The sequence below is a fragment of the Astyanax mexicanus genome, chromosome 5 (genome assembly GCF_023375975.1).
Source record: "Astyanax mexicanus isolate ESR-SI-001 chromosome 5, AstMex3_surface, whole genome shotgun sequence".
NCBI lineage: Eukaryota > Metazoa > Chordata > Actinopteri > Characiformes > Acestrorhamphidae > Astyanax > Astyanax mexicanus.
In genome coordinates this window covers 9,841,208-9,862,224 of record NC_064412.1, presented here as the reverse complement: position 1 = coordinate 9,862,224, position 21,017 = coordinate 9,841,208, and the positions used below count along the sequence as shown (strand labels likewise).

The window sequence follows — 21,017 nt, the reverse complement described above, 5'->3', positions numbered from 1 at the left end:
ACCCCTACACATTTATATTACATACAGTATGTTTGGCCAAGGGCTAATAAACATTGCTTCATTTGTAAATTTGAAACGAAACAAATTTTCTACTCATATCTTGAGTTTAATTCATTTTCTTTTACATTTTATTAAAAAACTAATAAAAAAAGAGTAGCACTTTTTAAAAGAAATGTAACATAAGAAAGGTAAAGGGCAAATATTAACCATGTAAGCTGTTTATATTGCTTGCAATTTAGGTGAAGCAAGCATGTGTAAAGCCTTTTAATGTAAAATTGCTTAATTTTGCTGAATTAAATACAAGTAACAAAGTAAACGAGTAACAAAAATATGAACACCACACAAGGGTTAAAGGCCTCCATCTACTTCCTGTGAGAGGTAGTTTGTGACTTCACAACGACACGCCTTTTTTTTAAACAACAAATCACAGGTGTTGTTACATATTGTCTTCGTCTGTAGAGTTAGGGTAGAGTTAGTGATGATCTGCAGATGATCATTACCAACGAAATAACTGCTCATCTGCACATTGATACTTATTTTTTGGCCTCATATAGAGTATATACACTGCCTGTACCATCTAGTGTTCACATTACAACAATACACTTAATTTGATTGAAAACAAGATAGTGGGAATCCCAGTCAAAATTTTCTACAGCCAGTCCAGACAGAATTATTTTTAAAACTAGTTTATTTACTTACTGTAGAAAGTTAACTCTGTTAATTGTTTTTTGGACTAATTTGGTCCTTCTGATCCAAAATGGCAAGAATTATTTTCAAATGTTAAACTCCTTTCCTGGGTGCAGCGTGGTCTAGCAGTCTGCTGCCACTATGATTAAGAGATCACTGATTCGAATCTCGGTAATATAGCTTGCCATCAGCTGCCGGAGCCCCGAGAGAGCACAATTGGCCTTGCTGTCGCTGGGTGGTAGATGACGCTCTTTCCCCTCATCACTCCTAGGGTGATGTCGATTAACACAAGGTATCTGTGAGCTGATGTATCGTAACCAAGTTGCTGCGCTTTCCTCTGAGCACGCTCTGTTGCTACTCAGAAAGAGGCGGAGTCTGACTTCACATGTATCGGAGGAGGCATGTGCTAGTCTTCCCCCCTTGTTGTGTTGTGGCATCACCTGTGATGAAGGATATACAGCTGACTAGCAGCTGAATGGGTGTGATAATTGACCAGATAAAATTAAATAAAGAAAAAAAAACTCCTGTAAGAGGACATTGTCTTTTGCAAAAATGACTTCCAGTACAAAAACAAAGTTTAGTTTTTATACTTATTAGGTCCTACTTAATTTATTTTGTTTATTTAATATTTTTAATAATTTAAATTTAAATCAATTTAAAATGTACACCAAGCAAAAGTCTCAAGAGGTTAAAGTTTCCCCAATTTAACCTCCTGAGACTCAGACTCAGACACAAACTTTACCACTATAGCATTATTGGAAGGTTCTAAATTGAGGATTTTGGGATCTGGGAATATACAGGTGCATTAGGCTTGGCCAAAGCCTCACCTCTGAGGTAATGAACAGTAATTCTAAGTGTCGCACAAAAGTATCTAATGACAAGCAACTGTCCGGCCCGGGCACGCTAATGCTAATTGCATCAAACACTAGGTAATTACATGATGGTCTCGTTAAGGACGTCAGAGCTTTAGAGGTAAGTGCTTTTGATGCTGGAGCTGACGCTGGAGGAGGTGAATGCCTGACCTTACTGCTTCCTCTATCAATCAAACAGCATGGATATTTCCCACAGGTCAGGGGGCAAATACAGGTGCATCTCCTCTCTCTGCACACACTGCCAAACAACCAGACACAGCAAAAACAAAGTGTGTGTCTCAGAGAGAATGAATTAGAATGAAGGGTTTTATATCATGACTGGAATCTGTAATCGCCATCAATGTCACAGTCAAAAGTAATAAAACCAGTAGACATACAGGTGCATCTCAAAAACATTTATATCACTGAAAAGTAACTTTATTTCAATAATTTAAACTCATATATTATATCGATGTATTTTTTTTATTATTATTGTTGATGATTATGGCTTACCCAAAAAAGCCATAAGTCAAATATCTCAGAAAAATTTTATATTATATAATATAATTATATATAATTATATATATATATAAGTATATAATAAGACCAATTGGCCCTTTTGGCAGTGTGGGCAGTGTGCCAAATCCTGCTGGAAAATGAAATCCTCGTATCCATAAAAGTTGTCAGCAGAGGGAAGCAGGAAATGCTGTAAGATTTTCTGGGAAAAAACTGCACTGACTTTGGACTTGATAATAAAACACAGTCGATCAACACCAGCAGATGACATGTCTCTCCAAACCATCACTGATCATCAGTAAATTTTACATTTCATTTGGAAATTAAGGGAGCAGAGTCTGGAGGAAAAGTGGAGAGTTAAACAGTCCAAGCTGATTGAGGTCTAGTGTGAAGTTTTCACAATCAGTGATGGTTTAGAGAGACATGTCATCTGCTGCTCAAAGCTGACCTGCTAAAGGGGAAAAAAAGAGTAGCAGAACATTTAGAAAACGCTATAAAATTATAAGACTAGTAGATAAATCCAAGCATTAGTGTTGGATCTTTGTTCACTATTTGCACTGCAAAATATATACCTTCAAATTGGCAAATTGAATTAGAATTAATCTCATGAACACATGCAATTAAACCCTGTCTGACTTAATGCTTGTTTACTATGAATATCAGCTATAGCCTCTCTCTCTTTCTCTCTCTCTCTCTATCTCTCTCTCTCTCTCTCTCTTTCTGTCACTGCATCTCGGCATCTCGGCTAGTAGTGCGCTGTGGAGGACAATGGTGAATGCATGTAACAGTTTGCTGGACTGCAGTAGAAACGTACAGCTGATGAGGTCAGCCCGAGGATGCCAGCTGTGATTATAATGATTAGATAACAGCCCCCCCCTCTGTCCCTTTTCTCATACACACTGACCCCCTTACTGAGAAATGAAGGACGAGCAACAAGTCCATTCCCCCCCCCCCTCTCTCTCTCTCTCTCTCTCGTGCTCTCTCTCTCGCTCTCTTGTTCTTGTTCTCTATTTTGGAGAGGCAAGCAACATAGTAGTCAGTCAGTGTCGACATTTTATGGCCTCATCACCTCATTTTGGTGTGTTTAGAGTGTTTACTGTGATTTAAAGAAAGTGTTGAGTAGGTAGCATTTAATTTTCTTTCAGCTGGTTCTGCTTTTTCAAGCTCATGATGCTGAAACGAATTTTTCAGCAAGCAAAGAAGCATCCAGGAGTAAGTAGATTTCATTATTATGATTTTTTGTTTGATAGTACAAATTATAAATTTGTGATATATATGATACATAATTATATTTTGATTTATCTGCTTATGATAATAGTCTTTCTATTCAGTATCCTCTCAAACTCGACACCTTTTGTATATGTTTAAACAATTTACAGAGATGTGCATTAAGAGAAAGTGGAGGTACTCAAAATCTATGTCTAACTCCATCTCCACCAAGTCGATTTAGATGCAAAAAAAACATCCGACTGAATGTAAAGTATGGAAAATAGAACTATATATACATAATATTGTTGTTTTGGATGGAGCTTCATCATTCCTGAGAACACAGTTCAAAACAGCTTAAAACTGTAGTCATAATTCCAATAGGTTCATTGTATTGGCATTACCAGGTCTACTAGACAAGCTGTGTTTGTATATCTGTCTGTCTGTCTGTGTGCTTGCCTGCCTGCCTGCCTATGTGTCTGTCTGTCAGTCTGTGTGCTTGCCTGCCTGCCTATGTGTCTGTCTGTCTGTGTGCTTGCCTGCCTGCCTGCCTATGTGTCTGTCTGTCTGTGTGCTTGCCTGCCTGCCTGCCTATGTGTCTGTCTGTCAGTCTGTGTGCTTGCCTGCCTGCCTGCCTATGTGTCTGTCTGTCAGTCTGTGTGCTTGCCTGCCTGCCTGCCTATGTGTCTGTCTGTCTGTCTGCCTGTCTGTTTGTCTGTCTGTCTGTATAGAGATGTTCTGCTGATTGTTATGTCTTGATTATTGCACCATTCCTGTTATGAAATCTGAAACAGAACCATGAACACCAATTACAGATGTAGGGTTTAAAGTGTAATGATGTAACATAAAATAAGAAAATATGCCACAATGCAGGTCTACATTTTTAATTATTGTTTTTACTTTGATTTGAAGGATACTTCATCTGGAATAAGCCGACATTTAATAAGATCTCTGAAAATTGGTTGCATCTGTTGTCATATTTTTTAAGTGTCTTTCTTCGAGAAAAATCTCCTGAAAAAAAGTTGTGACAGCTCAAAAAACGTCCTTAATTCGCTTTCCTTCAACAGCTGCCACGTTTCTGAAAATCAGTTCGCAGTGACCTAAATTCTTGTTGGCAGGCTACCAAAAGCAGCCAAAAGTGACATTGTTATATAATCAGACTGAAGCACCAAACAGCACTGAAGCGCACTGCATTATCCACAGCCCAGAGCCCACATCGTTCAGACTGATCACGTGAACAGAGCTGCAGCATCTCTACAGCGTTTAGCTGAAGAGCAGTTTCTGAAAACAGAGGAGATCTGGAATCATAGTTTACCCAAATTTCCACTTAACAATTCCATACAAACTCAAATCTCACAGTGAATTTTTATACCATTCATTGGTTAGGCCTGTTCTGCTTAAGAGGAGTCAGGTCAGGACCAGATGTAACACCAGATGCTGAGTATACACACACACACACAAACACACACACACAAAGATTAAGAGTCAGTGAGTTCATCTCTCTCTCTCACACACACAAACACACACACACACACACACTGCATGTCTGTGACGAATGACAGAACATGCAAACTGCACAGGTGTTGAATTCACAACAGAAGTGTGAACTTTTAATGGTAACAGTTTCCACCACTTCTACGAACTAAATAAACATACAAAATATTCTGTGTTGCTTGGAATGCACCTACATAAAATTAATACAGTCATTGAGTAATACATCAGTTCAGCCTTCGAGAATAACACTGAGTATGTCATCAGATGTTTAAGTGTCAAGTAAGTATAACTTTAGCTTAATTACAGCTTCTGTTCTGTTCAAAAGCTCTTTTTCAGAGATTTTCCCACATCTTCACACTTTTCGGAAAGTGATACAAGTAGAGGTGTATAGTAACAAAGTATAAGTACTTCACTACTGTACTTAAGTACTAAAATACTGTGTCTGTATCTACTGGAGTATTATTTTTACTTCACTACTGTACTTAAATACTAAAATGCTGTATCTGTATCTACTGGAGTATTATTTTTACTTCACTACTGTACTTAAATACTAAAATGCTGTATCTGTATCTACTGGAGTATTATTTTTACTTCACTACTGTACTTAAATACTAAAATGCTGTATCTGTATCTACTGGAGTATTATTTTTACTACACTACTGTATTTAACTACTAAAATACTGTATCTGTATCTACTGGAGTATTATTTTTACTTCACTACTGTACTTAAGTACTAAAATACTGTATCTGTATCTACTGGAGTATTATTTTTACTACACTACTATACTTAAGTACTAAAATACTGTATCTGTATCTACCAGAGTATGATTTTTTCACCTACTTTAACGTTTACTTCACTACATATTTTGGACGAGTTTAATACTTTTACTCTGACATTGTTTACGTGCTGCATCGTTACTCAGTACAATTATAAAAATGTCAGGAATCATTTTAAACCCACATTATCACTAATCATTTTAAATTATTAGTGTTGAATAATTTCTCAGTAAAAGTATGAACACAAACATCGGTAGAATAAGTATTATTCTTAATATGAGTATTATGAAATGACACCCAATTATGCATTTATTATGGATTTTAAATTGTTGCTTGATAAATAAACAGCAAGCGTGTGACTTTGGTTGGAGTGAAATAGTCAGTTTCACAAACCTATTAACAACCCTGTTATTTTGCCTCTATTAAATTAAACACCATTTCCTTTAAGCTCCTGAGACGCGGACTTTTGCTTAGTGTGCATTTTAATTCCTTCTAGCTATTTGGGATTAGTAGGAAATAACAAGTATAAAAACTATACTTTATTTTTGTATAGGAAGTCCTCATGTTTCATATGGTGACAGCAGTTAATTTTAACATTAATTTTATCCTTTCCATTTTGGATCGGAAGGACCCAGTTAGTCCAAAAACTTGTAAATCTTACAGTAAGTAAGTAAACTAGTTTCAAAAATAAAATTGCATGAGAATTTTTTCCTGGCCCATGTTTCAATCAACTGGTGTAATGTGTCAGAACTGGACAGAAGTCAGACACATGCAAGGCTGGACAACTTAGCAAACGAGGGCTAGGCAAAAAGTCAAAATCAAATATAGAGTAGCAACGGTCATACACGAAAAATATCAAACAAGAGTGACAGGAATGCCAGTAATGCTAGGTGGCTAGTCAAAACTTGCCAATGAACTGAATAGAGGAGAGGGTATACATAGACAGAGAAGCAGGTGAAAACAATCAATAGTCAGGTGATTGAGACCAAGTGTCATGTAATGATGATCAGGAGTGTCAGCGGCATTCTGGGAAATGGAGTCAGTATCAGTTTGGAAGACAGAGGGAAGCGTGACATAATCTTATCACATTAGATGACCACACTAGATGGTAAGGGCTGTGTCTCCATATGAAGCCAAAGGGTCTCAAGCGGTTAATAGTGGGGTTGTGTAAAAATGATAAACTAGTTTATAGCACCACAACAGATACCTTATTATGCTGTTGTCCTCTCTGCATTGTGTTCTTTAGCTAGCTGAAGAGGCTGTAGCTGATCCACTGTGTTTGTAAAGTGTATTCAGCTTGAATTTTGGCATGACGTTTAAATAATATGCATAATACACTGTATACGCATGTCCTGTTTAAAGTACATTTCTGTTAAGGTGTCTGCTGTGTAGATGTTAGTGGCACCTTTGAAATTAAATATTTAATAGACTTTTATTTGATGCATTTGAGAGACACATGCATCTCTATTCATCATTCTCACCAGGCTGCTACACACACACTGTCAACGCTGAGTGAGAACTCTTGCTGGGAGGTGAAAGCTCATGGTGGTTTATTAATTACCCAGTATGAAAGGTGTGGAACCAGCAGCAGTCCAGTGTTAGAATGGAAAGAGGGCCTTTAATATTTTATACTTCATTGAAAAATTCAAATAATTCTAATAATTAAACAAAAAGCAGGTTAAACTGAAATGTGGTTGGATAATTTGAGTTTGAACTCTGATCCATTTTAGATTCAAATACAGACAAACACAGACCAATGCTAATCGTGGTGCTAACCAATAGATGTGGATGCTTACAAACTTTTGCTTTCAATTTTCAGTTCCTACTAATGAATTTCTGCCTGAAATACACAGCAGTGATTTGTGTCAAATATGTATGAGATAGCATCTACGTGTCAGGGCCGGTGCATTGTGTAATATGTGATTAAAATTTTTTTTTTGATAATAGTGTGTGTGTGTGTGTGTGTTCCTGTATAGCTTTAATATATTATTATTATTAATATTAAATTTACAATGTAAAAAATAATTAAAAAGGAAATAAAACAAATTGATTGAGAAGAGGTGTGTTCGAATTTTGACTAGTACTGTATATTTTTTACAGTACGTATATATTTTTTACAACTGTATAAAGTTGTTGAGGCACCATCTTTTTAGGTGTGTTTATAAAAGTCAAATTTGTTAAGCTAAGTATTCAGCTCATTTTACACCATTGTGGAAATTACATTTGGAATTGCTAAGAATCAGAATCGATAAGCAGAATCAGAATCAGAATTGTAATCAGCAACAATGGAACAATGGAAACCACTGTCCAGTGGTTATTCGTAACAGCACTATTCCTCAGGTTTCTTCTTATAAGTATCTGGGTGTCTACATTGACAGTACATTGGGGTGGTCAACCCATGTGGAGTATCTGTGTGCTAGACTGCAGCAGAGACTGTACTTTTTGAGGAGACTGAGAAGCTTCGGAGTAAATCAGAAGATCATGACCCTGTTTTACAAGTCCATATTAGAGAGCATTTTAAGATATGGTATTTCTGTTTGGTTTAGCAATCTCTCAGTGCAGCTAAAGAATAAACTAGCTAGGGTCGTCAGAACTGCTTGGAAAATTATTGGTGGTAGCCAGTACTCCTCTCCTGAAGCAATTTTTGAAGAGTCTGTTCTTAGGTTAGCAAAGCGAATTACCTCTGATTCCGACCATGTACTTTTCCCAGAGTATCAGCTTCTCCCCTCGGGGAGGAGATTCAGAGTGCCAAGGGGTAGACTAATAAGGTACAGAAATTAATTTGTACCTGCATCGATCAAACTTCTTAATGCTAACAGATAAGGATGTGGATGGAAATCTTAATTTTTTTTATATTCATTTTAGTATTTTTTACTGGCTTTTATGTTCATGTTCATTGTATTGTGTCTTATATTGTATTGTGTTTGTTGAAAGGCTTGTGTGATTGTATTGTATTGCCAATACAGCCGGATGCAATCTGGGGTAGCCCAAGAAAAATTTCCCCTGTGGGGGACAATAAAGTAAAGTCTAAGTCTAAGTCTAACATTTAAACATTTATACTTATACTTAATCCAATATAACTCAATGTACTCTTTAGGAAATTACTAAAGATTAACTGATTGCTCATTGGCTGATTGATTCATAGATTTTTGTCCAGAACACTGAACTCTAATGTTGGCTGTGTGGTCTGCAGTGATGGTAAAGTTATTTTGAAAAAGTAATCTGATTACTGATTGCTCCTAACATAAGTAACTTAGTTACTTGATTACTTGATTTTAAATGTAACTAAATTAGATTAGACATTACTTTATTAGTTACTTTATTAGTTACTGACAACAATAAGAATGCTTGTTTTATTGCCATTGCTGTATTATTTTTGTTGTTATAAAAATGTTGTTAATGGGAAATATACAACAAAATTAATATATATTTAAATACCACCATTGAAATATTAAGAAAGGCTAGGTAGGTTGAAAAAAATATTGAATTGTTTTGATTTCGTTTTCTTTCATATAAATAATGCACAGTACTCAGTGCTTATAATTTACAATTTCTGCTTATAGTAACCTAGCTGTTATATTAACTCATATCCATGCAGTTTAACCCTAGAACCCTAACGCCGGGTGATTTTCACCCACACAATATTTTCATGTGATTTTCATTGTGTTTCATCTGAGTTGTGTGGGACTTTGCGAAGCTTCAGTTCTCATTGATGTCATTAATGTTATGGTTGATTCTCTTCGCCTATCTATGGTTTTTTAGAGGCATGCATTCAGGTGATTTTCATCTGATGTTAGTGGTAGAGAGTAACATATTTTATGGGTGTAATTTACCTGAAGTGTTTGTATGTTTAAATCAAGTGCTCACATGTCCCAGGAATGGGTGGACCAAAGACCAAAAGTTCCCAGCAGCATTTTTTTGTTTGTCAGAACATTACCATTTAAGGATTACCTGATTTTCCAAAAAAAAAGTCTCCTTTTTTATAGGGTCGTTCATGGTACCTTTTTTTATTTTATGTGATGTTGTATGTTGTAAAATTAAACAAGGGTTCCAAAACTTACATCATACAGTGTATACTCAACTTTGTACATGTTACTAATTTTAATGTTAGTGTTTTTGGGGTTAATGCTATAATATCAGAGGAATTTCCACTTTTATTCAGTTTATAATAGCTGGCATCACTGGTGTTGCTGACATCACTGGTGGTCTGCCATGTAATCAGAAGATAGACAGTAATGTAACAGGCCCAGCAAAACATGAAGAACTTATCCCTCCACCTCACAGTGTTAATAACCATGAGGATTACCCCTCTGACCCTCTGCTGGGTCTGTACATGTGACAGTCACCCAGTGGGAGACTCCAATCTGAGACTCCTTTTGAGCTGACAGAGTAGACAAAGGTGCTGCCTCTGTTATCCCAAACAGCATTCAGCAATACTCACAACACAAACCACCTCAGCTTACAGTGCTAAATCAACCATATTAAACCATGAAGACCAGAACGTGTCCGTCACAGTTCTGACCTGAGAGAAGATGAGAGTGGATTAAGCTCGCACACATAACGGGCTACAGCCATTTAAGGCCATTTTAAACACTTGATAAGCTAATGTGAATATCTTCCTGAAAGCCCCTTTGGGGATTATGGAAATGTCTGCTATAGGACGTAAAGTTTTGACAGCTCAAGGCTAAGCTCTCTCTCTCTCTCTCTCTCTCTCTCTCTCTCTCAATCTCTCATTTTCCCTCCTTGGCATTTGAACTGATTTTTCCCCATTTACCCTTACTATGTATTTATATTCTAATCCCTGTCATCGACTGCACAGACACACACCCACAGACAGACACACGCCCACTCACAGGTCTCCCTGAAGAGTGTCTGTGATCCTGTCACTCACTCTGACAGGCAGCGGGTGCAAGCAGGAACACACACACACACACACACACACACACACATCTCTCTATTTGCTGCGTCCTTGCCCGCTCAACCCAGCCTGACACACACCCCACAATATCTCTCTCTCTTATACATATGAATCAGGGAGAGACAGGCAGGAATAACAACCACGTCAGTGTGTGCGTAGGTGCGTGTGTGTATGTGTGTGTGTGTTTATTTATACACTGGAGGTAGAAAATATAACGGAAACCCTTGGAAATGTATGGATGTAGGTAATGAGGACAGGTGTTCCTCTATAGAGAAACTCTTCTACACATCCTAAAACATGCTTGATTTAACATTATAATGTGGTACATTTAAAAAGTAATTAAGACACATTAAATGTGTATTGTGTTTGTTATATGTGTTATATCCCAACTTTATATTTAAGTTTCTTTTCTTTTTCCTATTATAATTGTGATGTGAATGTATGTACAGTATAGGCCAAAAGTTTGGACACACCTTCTCATTCAATGTGTTTTCTTTATTTTTTACTTTTTTTTTTACTTATTTCACCTTTTTTTGTTAAGTACATAAAACTCCACATGTGTTCATTCATAGTTTTGATGCCTTCAGTGAGAATCTACAAGGTAAATAGTCATGAAAATAAAGAAAACGCATTGAAAAAAAGGTGTGTCCAAACTTTTGGCCTGTACTGTATGATGGATGAGTTTACACATATGCATGATGATGAGTTTCTTTGATTTTACCTAATTGAAAACCTCTGAAATATAATCATAAGAAGGATGGATGATCACAAACCATTAAATCAAGCTGAACTGCTTAAATTTTTGCACCAGTAGTAGCATAAAGTTATCCAAAAGCAGTGTGTAAGACTGGTGTAGAACATGTCAAGATACATGAAAACTGTGATTAAAAACCAGGGTTATTCCACCAAATATTGATTTCTGAACTCTTAAAGCTTTATGAATATGAACTTGTTTTCTTTGCATTATTTGAGGTCTGAAAGCTCTGTATCGTTTTTGTTATTTCAGCCATTTCTCATTTTCTGCAAATAAATCCTCTAAATGACAATATTTTTATTTAAAATTTGGGAGAAATGTTGTCTGTAGTTTATAGAATAAAACAAAAATGTTCATTTTACTCAAACATAAACCTATAAATAGCAAAATCAGAGAAACTGATTCAGAAACTGAAGTGGTCTCTTAATTTTTTCCTATTAAAATAGTATCTGATTTTTTTTATTGAGATTTTTTTTTATTAACTAAAACATTTATGTTGCACTTTTAAAACATGCATTTCTGGACAAGCTGAGAGATGGAGATTACCCTATGAATAAGAAAGAATCATGTGGATTGAGGCAATAGAGTAATAATGGAAAAGTTTATATGACTCAGGTTTTGTAGCATTATGCAGTTCTGCTACATAATGTTGCTATAAATGACTATAGTCAATTCCATTGCTTGTAATAACTGCTTTAAGCCAGCAACTCACTGATATAATCAACTTCTTGTAAGATTTTACTGCAGTTTTATTTTATTTTTATATATTTCAGATGATTTATTTTCACACTAAGCTGATTCAGTAAAAGTGTAAATATGTATATATTACTTTTTAAAATGTGTAATTATGATAGCTTTAGAAAACTCACTCTTTCTGCTCTTGCGTACGTTTAATATGAATTATATGGTTAGTTTTTAGGCCATGTGTCAGGATTTTGTAACAGCTCTCCTCAGTGTCAGAATGTCTCTTGTCAGTGAGAATCACTGCTCTCTTCCTAATAGGAGCATTTTCTGGTGTAAAATATGACAGAATTTTGGACCCTGTCTGTCTTGGTACACTTTCTTTCTTGTTTTTGACACAGCACCAGTCTAAAAGTACAACTAGCAGTGATGTTTTACAGGTTTCTAACTCAGAATGTTCATAGTTTTGAAGACATCTGTATCAAGAATAAAGAAAGTTGGCAATGACTTAAAAAGTAGAATAACTTTCAGTTTAACTAATCAGGTGAATGTTGCTAACAGTAAATGGACTTTTTGTGGGTGATTGTCAATTTCTGTTTATCATTGGCATTATTAATATGTTTGGATTTAATAATATAATATTATGCTGCAGTAATTATCTGCTGTTGTAACACTTACACAGTGATATTTGCATCATCTATCCAAACAATCCTGACAGGGTTTTTTAAAATATATTTTGCTTTGTGTTTACAGCTCATCCCCCAGTTTTTTTTCATGGTTTTGGGTATGAGTGGAGCCTCCCTCTACCTGATCCGACTGGCACGAGGACCTCATGTGAGGTGGGTCACTGTATGTATGTGTCTTATTTACCACAATTAAATAATATACACACAAACTGTACTGTAAAAACAGTACAGTAACAAAATATAAATAGGAATATCTGTTAGTAACATTAGTTTTTAAATTGCTGAACTATTTATCACAGTGTGTCATGATATCTATGGAGGTTGAAGGTTTGCAACAACATATCTTAGTTGGAATTGATTAAACCTGAGGATTTTTTAAGCTTTTGGAGTCTTTTTAATCTTTAATATCAAAAAAGAAATGCTGTAATACGTACATGCCACTAATTAACTCTTGAATGTGTACATGTCTCAGCAGTTATTTAGACATACCTTGGTTCATTAGCAATTAGCACATAAACATCCCACTCATAAGAACTCAGACTACAAAGAAACCATACTTTTCCAATGTAATCACTAAATACTAAGCGAATAAATAATAATAATACTATTTGTGATTTTTTTTTGTTATGTTACAGCCTTCATGTTTGAAGGTTTTCCAAGATGACAGGGTGGATAGAAATTCCTTGGACTTCTTTAAATCACTTTAAATTGTGACTCTGGCCAGACACACAACAGACACTCGTAGATACAAATCACACAGTTTATGAATAAAGGGACTAGGCTTACTAGAGTAGTTAGGGACAGGCAGAGTCAGTAACAATTTGGCAGCAAATATAAACAACATACCAGAGGGTAGTCAGGCAAAACAGGGTCATACACAGAAAATCCAGCAAGGAGACGGCAAAGGCAAATGAGTCAAAAAATATAAAAATGGTCAGCAATGGAATAAACCATGGAGAGGGAAAGGCAAAAATTGAGAGTCAGAAACAAAAAAGTCGGTAGCAAAAGGCAATAAACAAGGGGAATGCGTTGTTGAAGAGCTAGAAAAATAAATTCAATACTCAGCAGAGAACAGAGCAAACTGAGGGGTATTTATACTAGAAAGGAGAGGTGGAACCAATTAGTACCTGGGGAGTGGGAACGCTGTAGTGTCACATGATCAGGGAAATCCGGTGTGAGTGCATGCTGAGAAGTGGAGTCTTTGTTGAGTAGTTCAGAGTCCAGAGCAGGCAGACTGACAGCATCAGGACTGAAACACACAACTAAATTAATAATTGAAATGTCCAAACCCTTACGGAGGTTTTGGTAAAACTTTAAGTAAAACATACTTAAAAAGTTAAATATGTCCACATATGTCCAAATATTTATAATTATAACTTATATCTTACAAACCTTTTGAAAACTTACTTTTAACAGCCACTTAACAGAGAACACTTAATTTTCATCTTAACCTACCCATATATCAAAGAAAAAACTATCTGAAATGTACAAATAGTAGTTTAAAGTGAAGGTTAACATTTATCCAGATTAGTTAAAGTAATCATACATTTGGTGCCTGAAAATTAGTTCAAGTCAGTGGTTTGGAAAGCCATAAAATATTTCAGATTTAAACTGCGTAACCCTGCTCTATTCCTGTGTTGCTCTATTGTGTTTGTGTGTGCATGTCTGATCGCATGGGGGCGTTCGGGCCCGCCGCTCTGTTATTGTGCTCTCTCTCTCTCTTTCTCTCTTTTTCTCTCTCTCTCTCTCTCTCTCTGTCTCTTTTTCTCTCTCTCTCTCTTTCTCTCTCTCTCTTTCTCTGTGAGAAACAAACTTTGTTTAATGAAAAGCGGCACTCTGCCAAAATACTGCCCTCCTTCAACTCCAGTGATAATTACTTCCCTCCTCTCTTCTCACCCTCCTTCCCTCCCTCACTTCACACCTTTCCCTTCTCTCCATCCCCTTTTTACTCCTCCCATTCCTGTCTCATTTTCACCCCTTTTCTCTTCCCCTGATTCCAACTTTCCCACATTCTTCTCCCTTTTTTGCCCCCAATTGACTCTCTCTCTCTTTTTCTGATTCTCTTGCTCTCTTTTGCTCCTCCTCTCTCTCTCTCTCTCTCTCTCTCTCTCTCTCTTTCTCTCTCTCTCTCTCTCTCTCTCATACGGGTCTGGCCTTATCCTCATTCTGTCAGCTGGGACAGGAAGAATAACCCAGAGCCATGGAACAAACTCAGTCCCACCTATCAGTACAAGGTAAAAGCTCCTGCTGACTGCACTCAGATCAGTTTCAGCCTGACAGCGGCGACACAACTGTCATGCCTTCTGCTCCCGGTTCAGCCTGCATGATATTTACAGTGGAGAACATTCATCGAGACACAAAAAAACCCCACAATAACCCAACTACAGCGATACACAAGAGGAGGGAGCATTCTACATAAAAGTAATGCATTCAGTGTAATCACAGCTTATACAGGTGTGGCAATTCCTAAATCGTCCTAAATTCCTAAATCTGTGCTATGTATCCCATGACATTTGGCATGTTAGTATAGGTTTCACTTTTTGACATAATGTGGATCTGATGTTATGTGAATTAAAAAATATAATGGAAAAACATTGCACAGACATCTATTAAGAAGCTTTTTTCTTCTCCTATAAATTTGTGTAAAGACTTTTTTTTATGATTGTGGAATTTAAAGCCGATGACCTTCTAAAATCAAACACCCAAATGAATGATTTTGTTGGCAGCAAATACATGTTTTCTGTTAGATAAAGAAGTGACAAATTCAAAAGAAGCATTAAATACAAACAAACTTCAAAGCAGTGCATTAAGGAAGTGTACGGAAGTGTATGTTAAAGGTGTCGTTTTGCTAAAAAGCTTTCAGTACCTGCTTTTTATTTTAAATACAGTAGGTCACACCAAGTTGTATGCTGCACATAAAACTGGTCTTCTACCCCCTTTGCCTGCATTAACCAATAAAAGAAAATAGACAGAAATATGAGTGAATCAGGAAAAGACTCCAGACTGAGGTCGACCCGTAAATTAGAGTTCATGGCCCTGCCCACCTCGACTTGTGATGGCCCACTGCAGAGCCGTGGAGGGAGAGTGCTGTTAGCCAATCAGAGGCGAGACATGTATGAGTATGAGACAAAATCCTGTCGTGCTTCCCCGTCCAGTCCTCCGCTGATCTAAAACAGACTGAAATAGTATAATAGCACTTTTTCACAAACACTGGCTCACAGGGCATTCATTCAAACTAGACCCCGACAAAATAAATGAAAAAAACATGACAGACAGACAGATTACAAAAAAATGTGTAAAAAGTTACAAAACAAGGATAAGACATAATGATATAAATAAAAAATTGCAGTTACACATAGTGAAACAACAAAGAATTATACTTTCATTAAATAACAATAACGAATTATCCTCTTATACTTCCGGCGCCGACACGAGTGGCTGCCTATTCCAGTGGCTCTGTCTCTGTGTGTGTGTTTTATTTCTGATATTAGACCTTTAGACAATCAGAAAATTATCTACAGTATAAATAAAGACAAATATAAATTCTGACAGAAAATCAGAAATTCTGAAAACTCAGACACTTCTTAAAATTCACCGCCTGTCAGACTGTAACTGAGGTAGCTGCGGTTGGGATCCCCTCTCCGGTAGCCTGGCGGTGGAGCATCGCTGAAAGTGTGTTTCCGCGCGCTGCTCGTTAATGACGCTTCAGAGAGAATAATTCAGGACGCGGCAGGTGAACATTTTGTTCCCGTTTGGAATAACAGAACATGCCGGTCGAGAGCGGCATCCCGAAAAGCTGAGGGAAAAAAAAAAACACGAGAAACACAGACAGCAATTTGAATGAGAAATAACAGAAATGCTCAGAAGAGATGCGTGTGATGTGTGTGTGTGTGTGTGTGTGTGTGTGTGCGCGTGCGGTTGGTGGATGTGGACGTGAACACATGCGCCGAAGCACATAAAAAGGTCACAACACACCATGTTTAATTCTCAACCGCAGTCAAAGGTCAGGAATCCTCATTCTACTGCCATCCTTACTCAGTAATAAGTCTGAGTGTGTGTGTGTGTGTGTGTGTGTGCATGAGCGTGTGTGTGTGTGTGTGTATGGGAGTGAGTGTGTTTTGGGCTGTTGGGAGATCAATGAAAATATGCAGATTGAAAATAATCAATGCAGACAGAGGAAACCGCATCTACTAGAGTGGGTTGGAGTGGGGTGGGGTACCTGTTTGAAAGCCGTGACCTCAACATGCAAAGGGTGATGCGGTGAGAAATGTGATTTCATGCTGAGTATAAAGAGGGCGGAGGGGTGGGTGGGGTTTGGGCTGAGCAGACACACAATATATATACGTGTGTGTGTGTGTGTGTGTGCTGAGTGTGTGTGTGTGTTGGTTTCCTGCCTCTGCCAGCCTGATGGTCTTAATTTAAGCTAAGCAGATTTAAATGTATTCCCCCTCTCCCTCTCTTCACAGTTGGTGGCCGTCACTACAGACTACAAGAAGCTGAAGAAGGAAGGACCTGACTTTTAAAGGTCCTCTCTGTGACTCCGAGGGCACATCCAAACACGCACACACACTCACACACACTCACACTGCTGTGGTATCACTTACCGTCTCAGATGTGTGTCGTTGTGAACCTTTTCGTAAGACAACAGCAACCTCAACCCTCTCCCATCCATATTGTCTTCCAGAGAGCAGAAAGCTTGTAGAATATTAAAGTCATATTTCCACGACAGCAGAGGCATGTTCAGCATGCCACACGCACTTAGAGAACGCATGCGTAAAATCCTAGCTCAAGGATATTTCTCAAAGAACAAATAAAGACAATTTCCATGCTTAGAAGTTTGCTCAGGGTCGTATATTATCCACAAAAGAGAAATACAAAATAACATTACTGCATGCTATGATAAAGTGCTGTTTACTAGTATAAAGAACAACAACAGCAGCCATCCCCTGCAACATGAAGAAACATGACGAAATCACGAAAGTGTTTAAGAGTGCACAACAATTACGACTTTTACTGAAGATTTTTCTATTGACAGTATTCTAGAAATCTATAAGTCAAATTTTAATAAAATGTAATTTAAAGAAGCACTTTATTCTAGGGGTGAGCCGATATGATACTCCGTATCGGTATCAGTCTGATATTGGCCAAAATCACATGAGCGAAAATTGCAAGAAAAAAGTCATCTGTTAATCCAATATGATCCATTAGTCTATCCCATAATTGCTTAACCCTAGATGTTGATGTGTTTATGTGTTTAAACCAGGCTACATGCCAGTATTTATTTATAAATATTTATTAAACTCTGAAAATCTTTAACATTACAGCAGAAATACCAACAACGCACAATACTGTTTTATTTTGTAAGTGTGAGTTCATGTAGTTTAGTTGTGGTGGTTCTACTGGTGGTGTGTTATGCATTCTCCTAATCCTTTATTGCTTGAATTACATTTTTGGGAGGAAAAATATACTTTTTGGAAGTTTAGAAATCCATGTGGATATATTAAACATACAGTTCATTTTTATGCTAACTTTTAATAACAAGCTGATCAGTTTTTTAAGCAAGAAATCACCTAAAACTTGCAGGGCAGGTCTCTAGAACCATAGATGAGAACCCTTGATTCATTATGATTAATCTGACAAACATGGTTTAGCTGCATAATGTTTCTCAAAAGGCAACAAATATATATACTGTGTATAAAAATCTGTTTTAGTAAATTATAACAAGAAAGTATGAAAACAGTAAGAATCTGTTGGGTTCTAGGGTGGATTAAGGCCTCCATCAGTTATGAGAGAACCACTGTTTGTTCTTTCACTCTCTTTCCTGTTCTAAATAAAGTTTTAAAATAAATTAAACTATGGCCTTGCCTCGTTTTTCCGTCCCCAGTGATGCTACATTATTAAAAAGCACCAAAAGCATACTTAATATTGTAACACAGTCAAATTACTAAAATATATTTCCATTCCTTTCATTAAAAACAGAAGTACATATGTTGTAGTTCAATCTCTGGTCAAACTAATCTGGTGTGTCTGGCTTATGATGGCACATACAGCTCTGAACATATTAAGTTTCTGAATGAGTTTTTCTGATTTTGCTATTTGTAGGTTTATGTTTACGTAAAATTAACATTGTTGTTTTATTCTATATACTACAGACAACATTTTTCCTAAATTCCAAATAAAAATATTGTCATTTAGAGCATTTTAAGTAGCAGAAAATGAGAAATGGCTGAAATAAGTAAAGTTTTCAGACCTTTCAAAAATCTATATTTGGTGCAATGACCCTGTTTTTTTTCATGCATCTTGGCATGTTCTCCTTCACCAGTCTTGCACACTGCTTTTTTGCAAACATCTATCAATTAAGTAAAATCAAAGAAACTCCAAATTTTTAACTGGTCTCTTATTTTTTCCAGAGCTATATTTGGAACATTGAGACTTCTTTGGACCTCATAGTGAAAGACAACTGTAATGCACTCGTCCAAAATTAGCTCTATACCTGTTGTACTAATGTTGCAACGATGCACAGCATGGTAAGACACAAGTGAGCTGCCAATTGTCCAATTACTTATGGTCCATGAAAACTGAAGAACCGTTTCAAATTAGACTGACATTTATAGTCACTGTTTCATTTCAGATCCAGCGTGCCGCAGCCAAAAGAGCATTTGCGTCAGCGTCCAATTACTTATGGCCTGCGATTCTTATCACGTACGTCACGTTGCGAGATTTGTGAGCCATTTGACAACAAAACAGCAATATGTTCTCCTATGAAGCAATAGATGAGTCTTCAGAAATATCCCTAAGTTTGTGGCTGCCTCATTTAAGGGGCATTATGTGTGAGAATTGGTGGCTGGAGTCAGTGTAGCGAGAATAATACATGCTATCTAGCAGCAATCTCTCCTGTCCTTCGCACAGATGAGTACCCATAGAGAAGTGTTCAGTCGCGCGCACGCGCACCCAGAAACAGATCTATAGCCATGATGAACCATTCAGCTCCTCAATAAAGGATATATTCCAACCCTCTTCCCTGTCTGCATTCCTTTAGCGAAACCACTAGACTAGACAGCCTGGTAGGAGGACTAAGCCCACACACACACACACACACACACAGATGCATGAGTTTCTAAAAGCTCCACCTGGTGTGTGTGTGTGTGTTTGTGTGTGTGTGTGTGTGTGTGTGTGTGTGTGTGTGTTTCAGAGTGTGTGTAAGGGAGAGAGAGTTGCGAAGCTCCTGTCAGGACCCAAGCACATGCTGACAGGTAATCAGGCCAGTTGAGGCAACGCACCATGCATAATCACACACATATGCACGCACACACACACACACACACACACACAGACACACACACACACACACACACAGGCCATCACTGCCAAAGCAGAAGGCTTGGTGGTCCATTACGATTGTATTACCTCCATTTGTTATTCTTTGTATTACTCTTCGCCTGCAGGCCTCAGGCAATCTACACACACACACTCACAAACAGCACCACTACATGTACATGCTGTCCACACACACACACACACACACACACATACAAACATACACATGCTCCAGTGCAGTTCTAAACTACACACACAAACACATGCCAGCATGGTACAAAAATAAAAGCGTACCGCACACACAAAAACAGATCCTTCCGTAATTGTTTTTGTTTAGCTATATAAGAATTGCAATATGTGCACTTCAGATGGGGTTATTTTGAGGTTTAAACTAGTTTCTAGTAGTGTTTTCCAGGGAACGTGACAATGCACACTACAAAGATATTACTCTATATTGTTGCAAAGCATGCGCATGAATCTGAAACGTTACCACCAACAGACATTACTTCACTGAAACAAATTTAGGTATACTGTGGATATTGAGGATATTGTATATATATATATATTCTTTTCTCTCTCAGTTGCTTTTTCATTTTAAAATCGTTATTGAAATATTATAAATAAAGATCATTGAACTTATTTCCAAATTTCCAAAATAAATACATAAAGCAACATTACATATCACAGGCAGCTATGGCCTAATTTTTGTGTGAAGCAGTGGAGAAAGTCTTCATCATCCACTGCCAGGTAGCAAAGCTTGCTCTCTGTGCTGATATCAGTATGATTTTGGCAGTTTGTCAAAGAATCTCAAAATCAGTGTAAAATAAGAGTTTTATTTCATATGTTTTTCTCTTATTTGTGTGTTTTTCTTAATGTTGGCCACCAAATTCACCCAGCTAGCAAGCTTGTTTTTTTAGAAGTGGAATTTGGGCTGGAAGGTCACTGGTTTAATCCCCTGGACTGGCAGGAAGCACTTGGGGTAGGATAAATGAAGGAATGTTGTGTTTCTCTCCTTCAGCATTTCTTGCTCAGGGTGCCCTTGACCAAGGCATCTAACCCCAAATTGCTCCCTGGGTGCTGAAGTGATCCCCCATTTCCCTGTGTGTTGACTTTTGGTGTAGCAAAACATG

The 21,017-nt window shown here is 37.3% G+C and overlaps 1 protein-coding gene across 1 annotated transcript; it reads left to right on the top strand.

The window, feature by feature from the left end:
* The first annotated feature begins 3,049 nt into the window (after positions 1 to 3,049).
* Positions 3,050 to 18,423, top strand: LOC103046899 (NDUFA4 mitochondrial complex associated like 2). The gene is made up of 4 exons (XM_007253392.4): positions 3,050 to 3,266; positions 12,638 to 12,723; positions 14,744 to 14,804; positions 17,037 to 18,423. The coding sequence occupies exons 1-4, from the start codon at positions 3,222 to 3,224 to the stop codon at positions 17,091 to 17,093; spliced, it is 249 nt and encodes an 82-aa protein (XP_007253454.1). The 5' UTR covers positions 3,050 to 3,221; the 3' UTR covers positions 17,094 to 18,423.
* Positions 18,424 to 21,017: the final 2,594 nt, after the last annotated feature.

Coding starts and splice junctions, on each gene's coding strand:
- LOC103046899 (XM_007253392.4), top strand. CDS start 3,222: ATGATGCTGAAACGAATTTTTCAGCAAGCAAAGAAGCATCCAGGA. Junction 3,267..12,637: donor AAGCAAAGAAGCATCCAGGA/GTAAGTAGATTT, acceptor TTGTGTTTACAG/CTCATCCCCCAGTTTTTTTT. Junction 12,724..14,743: donor GCACGAGGACCTCATGTGAG/GTGGGTCACTGT, acceptor TCATTCTGTCAG/CTGGGACAGGAAGAATAACC.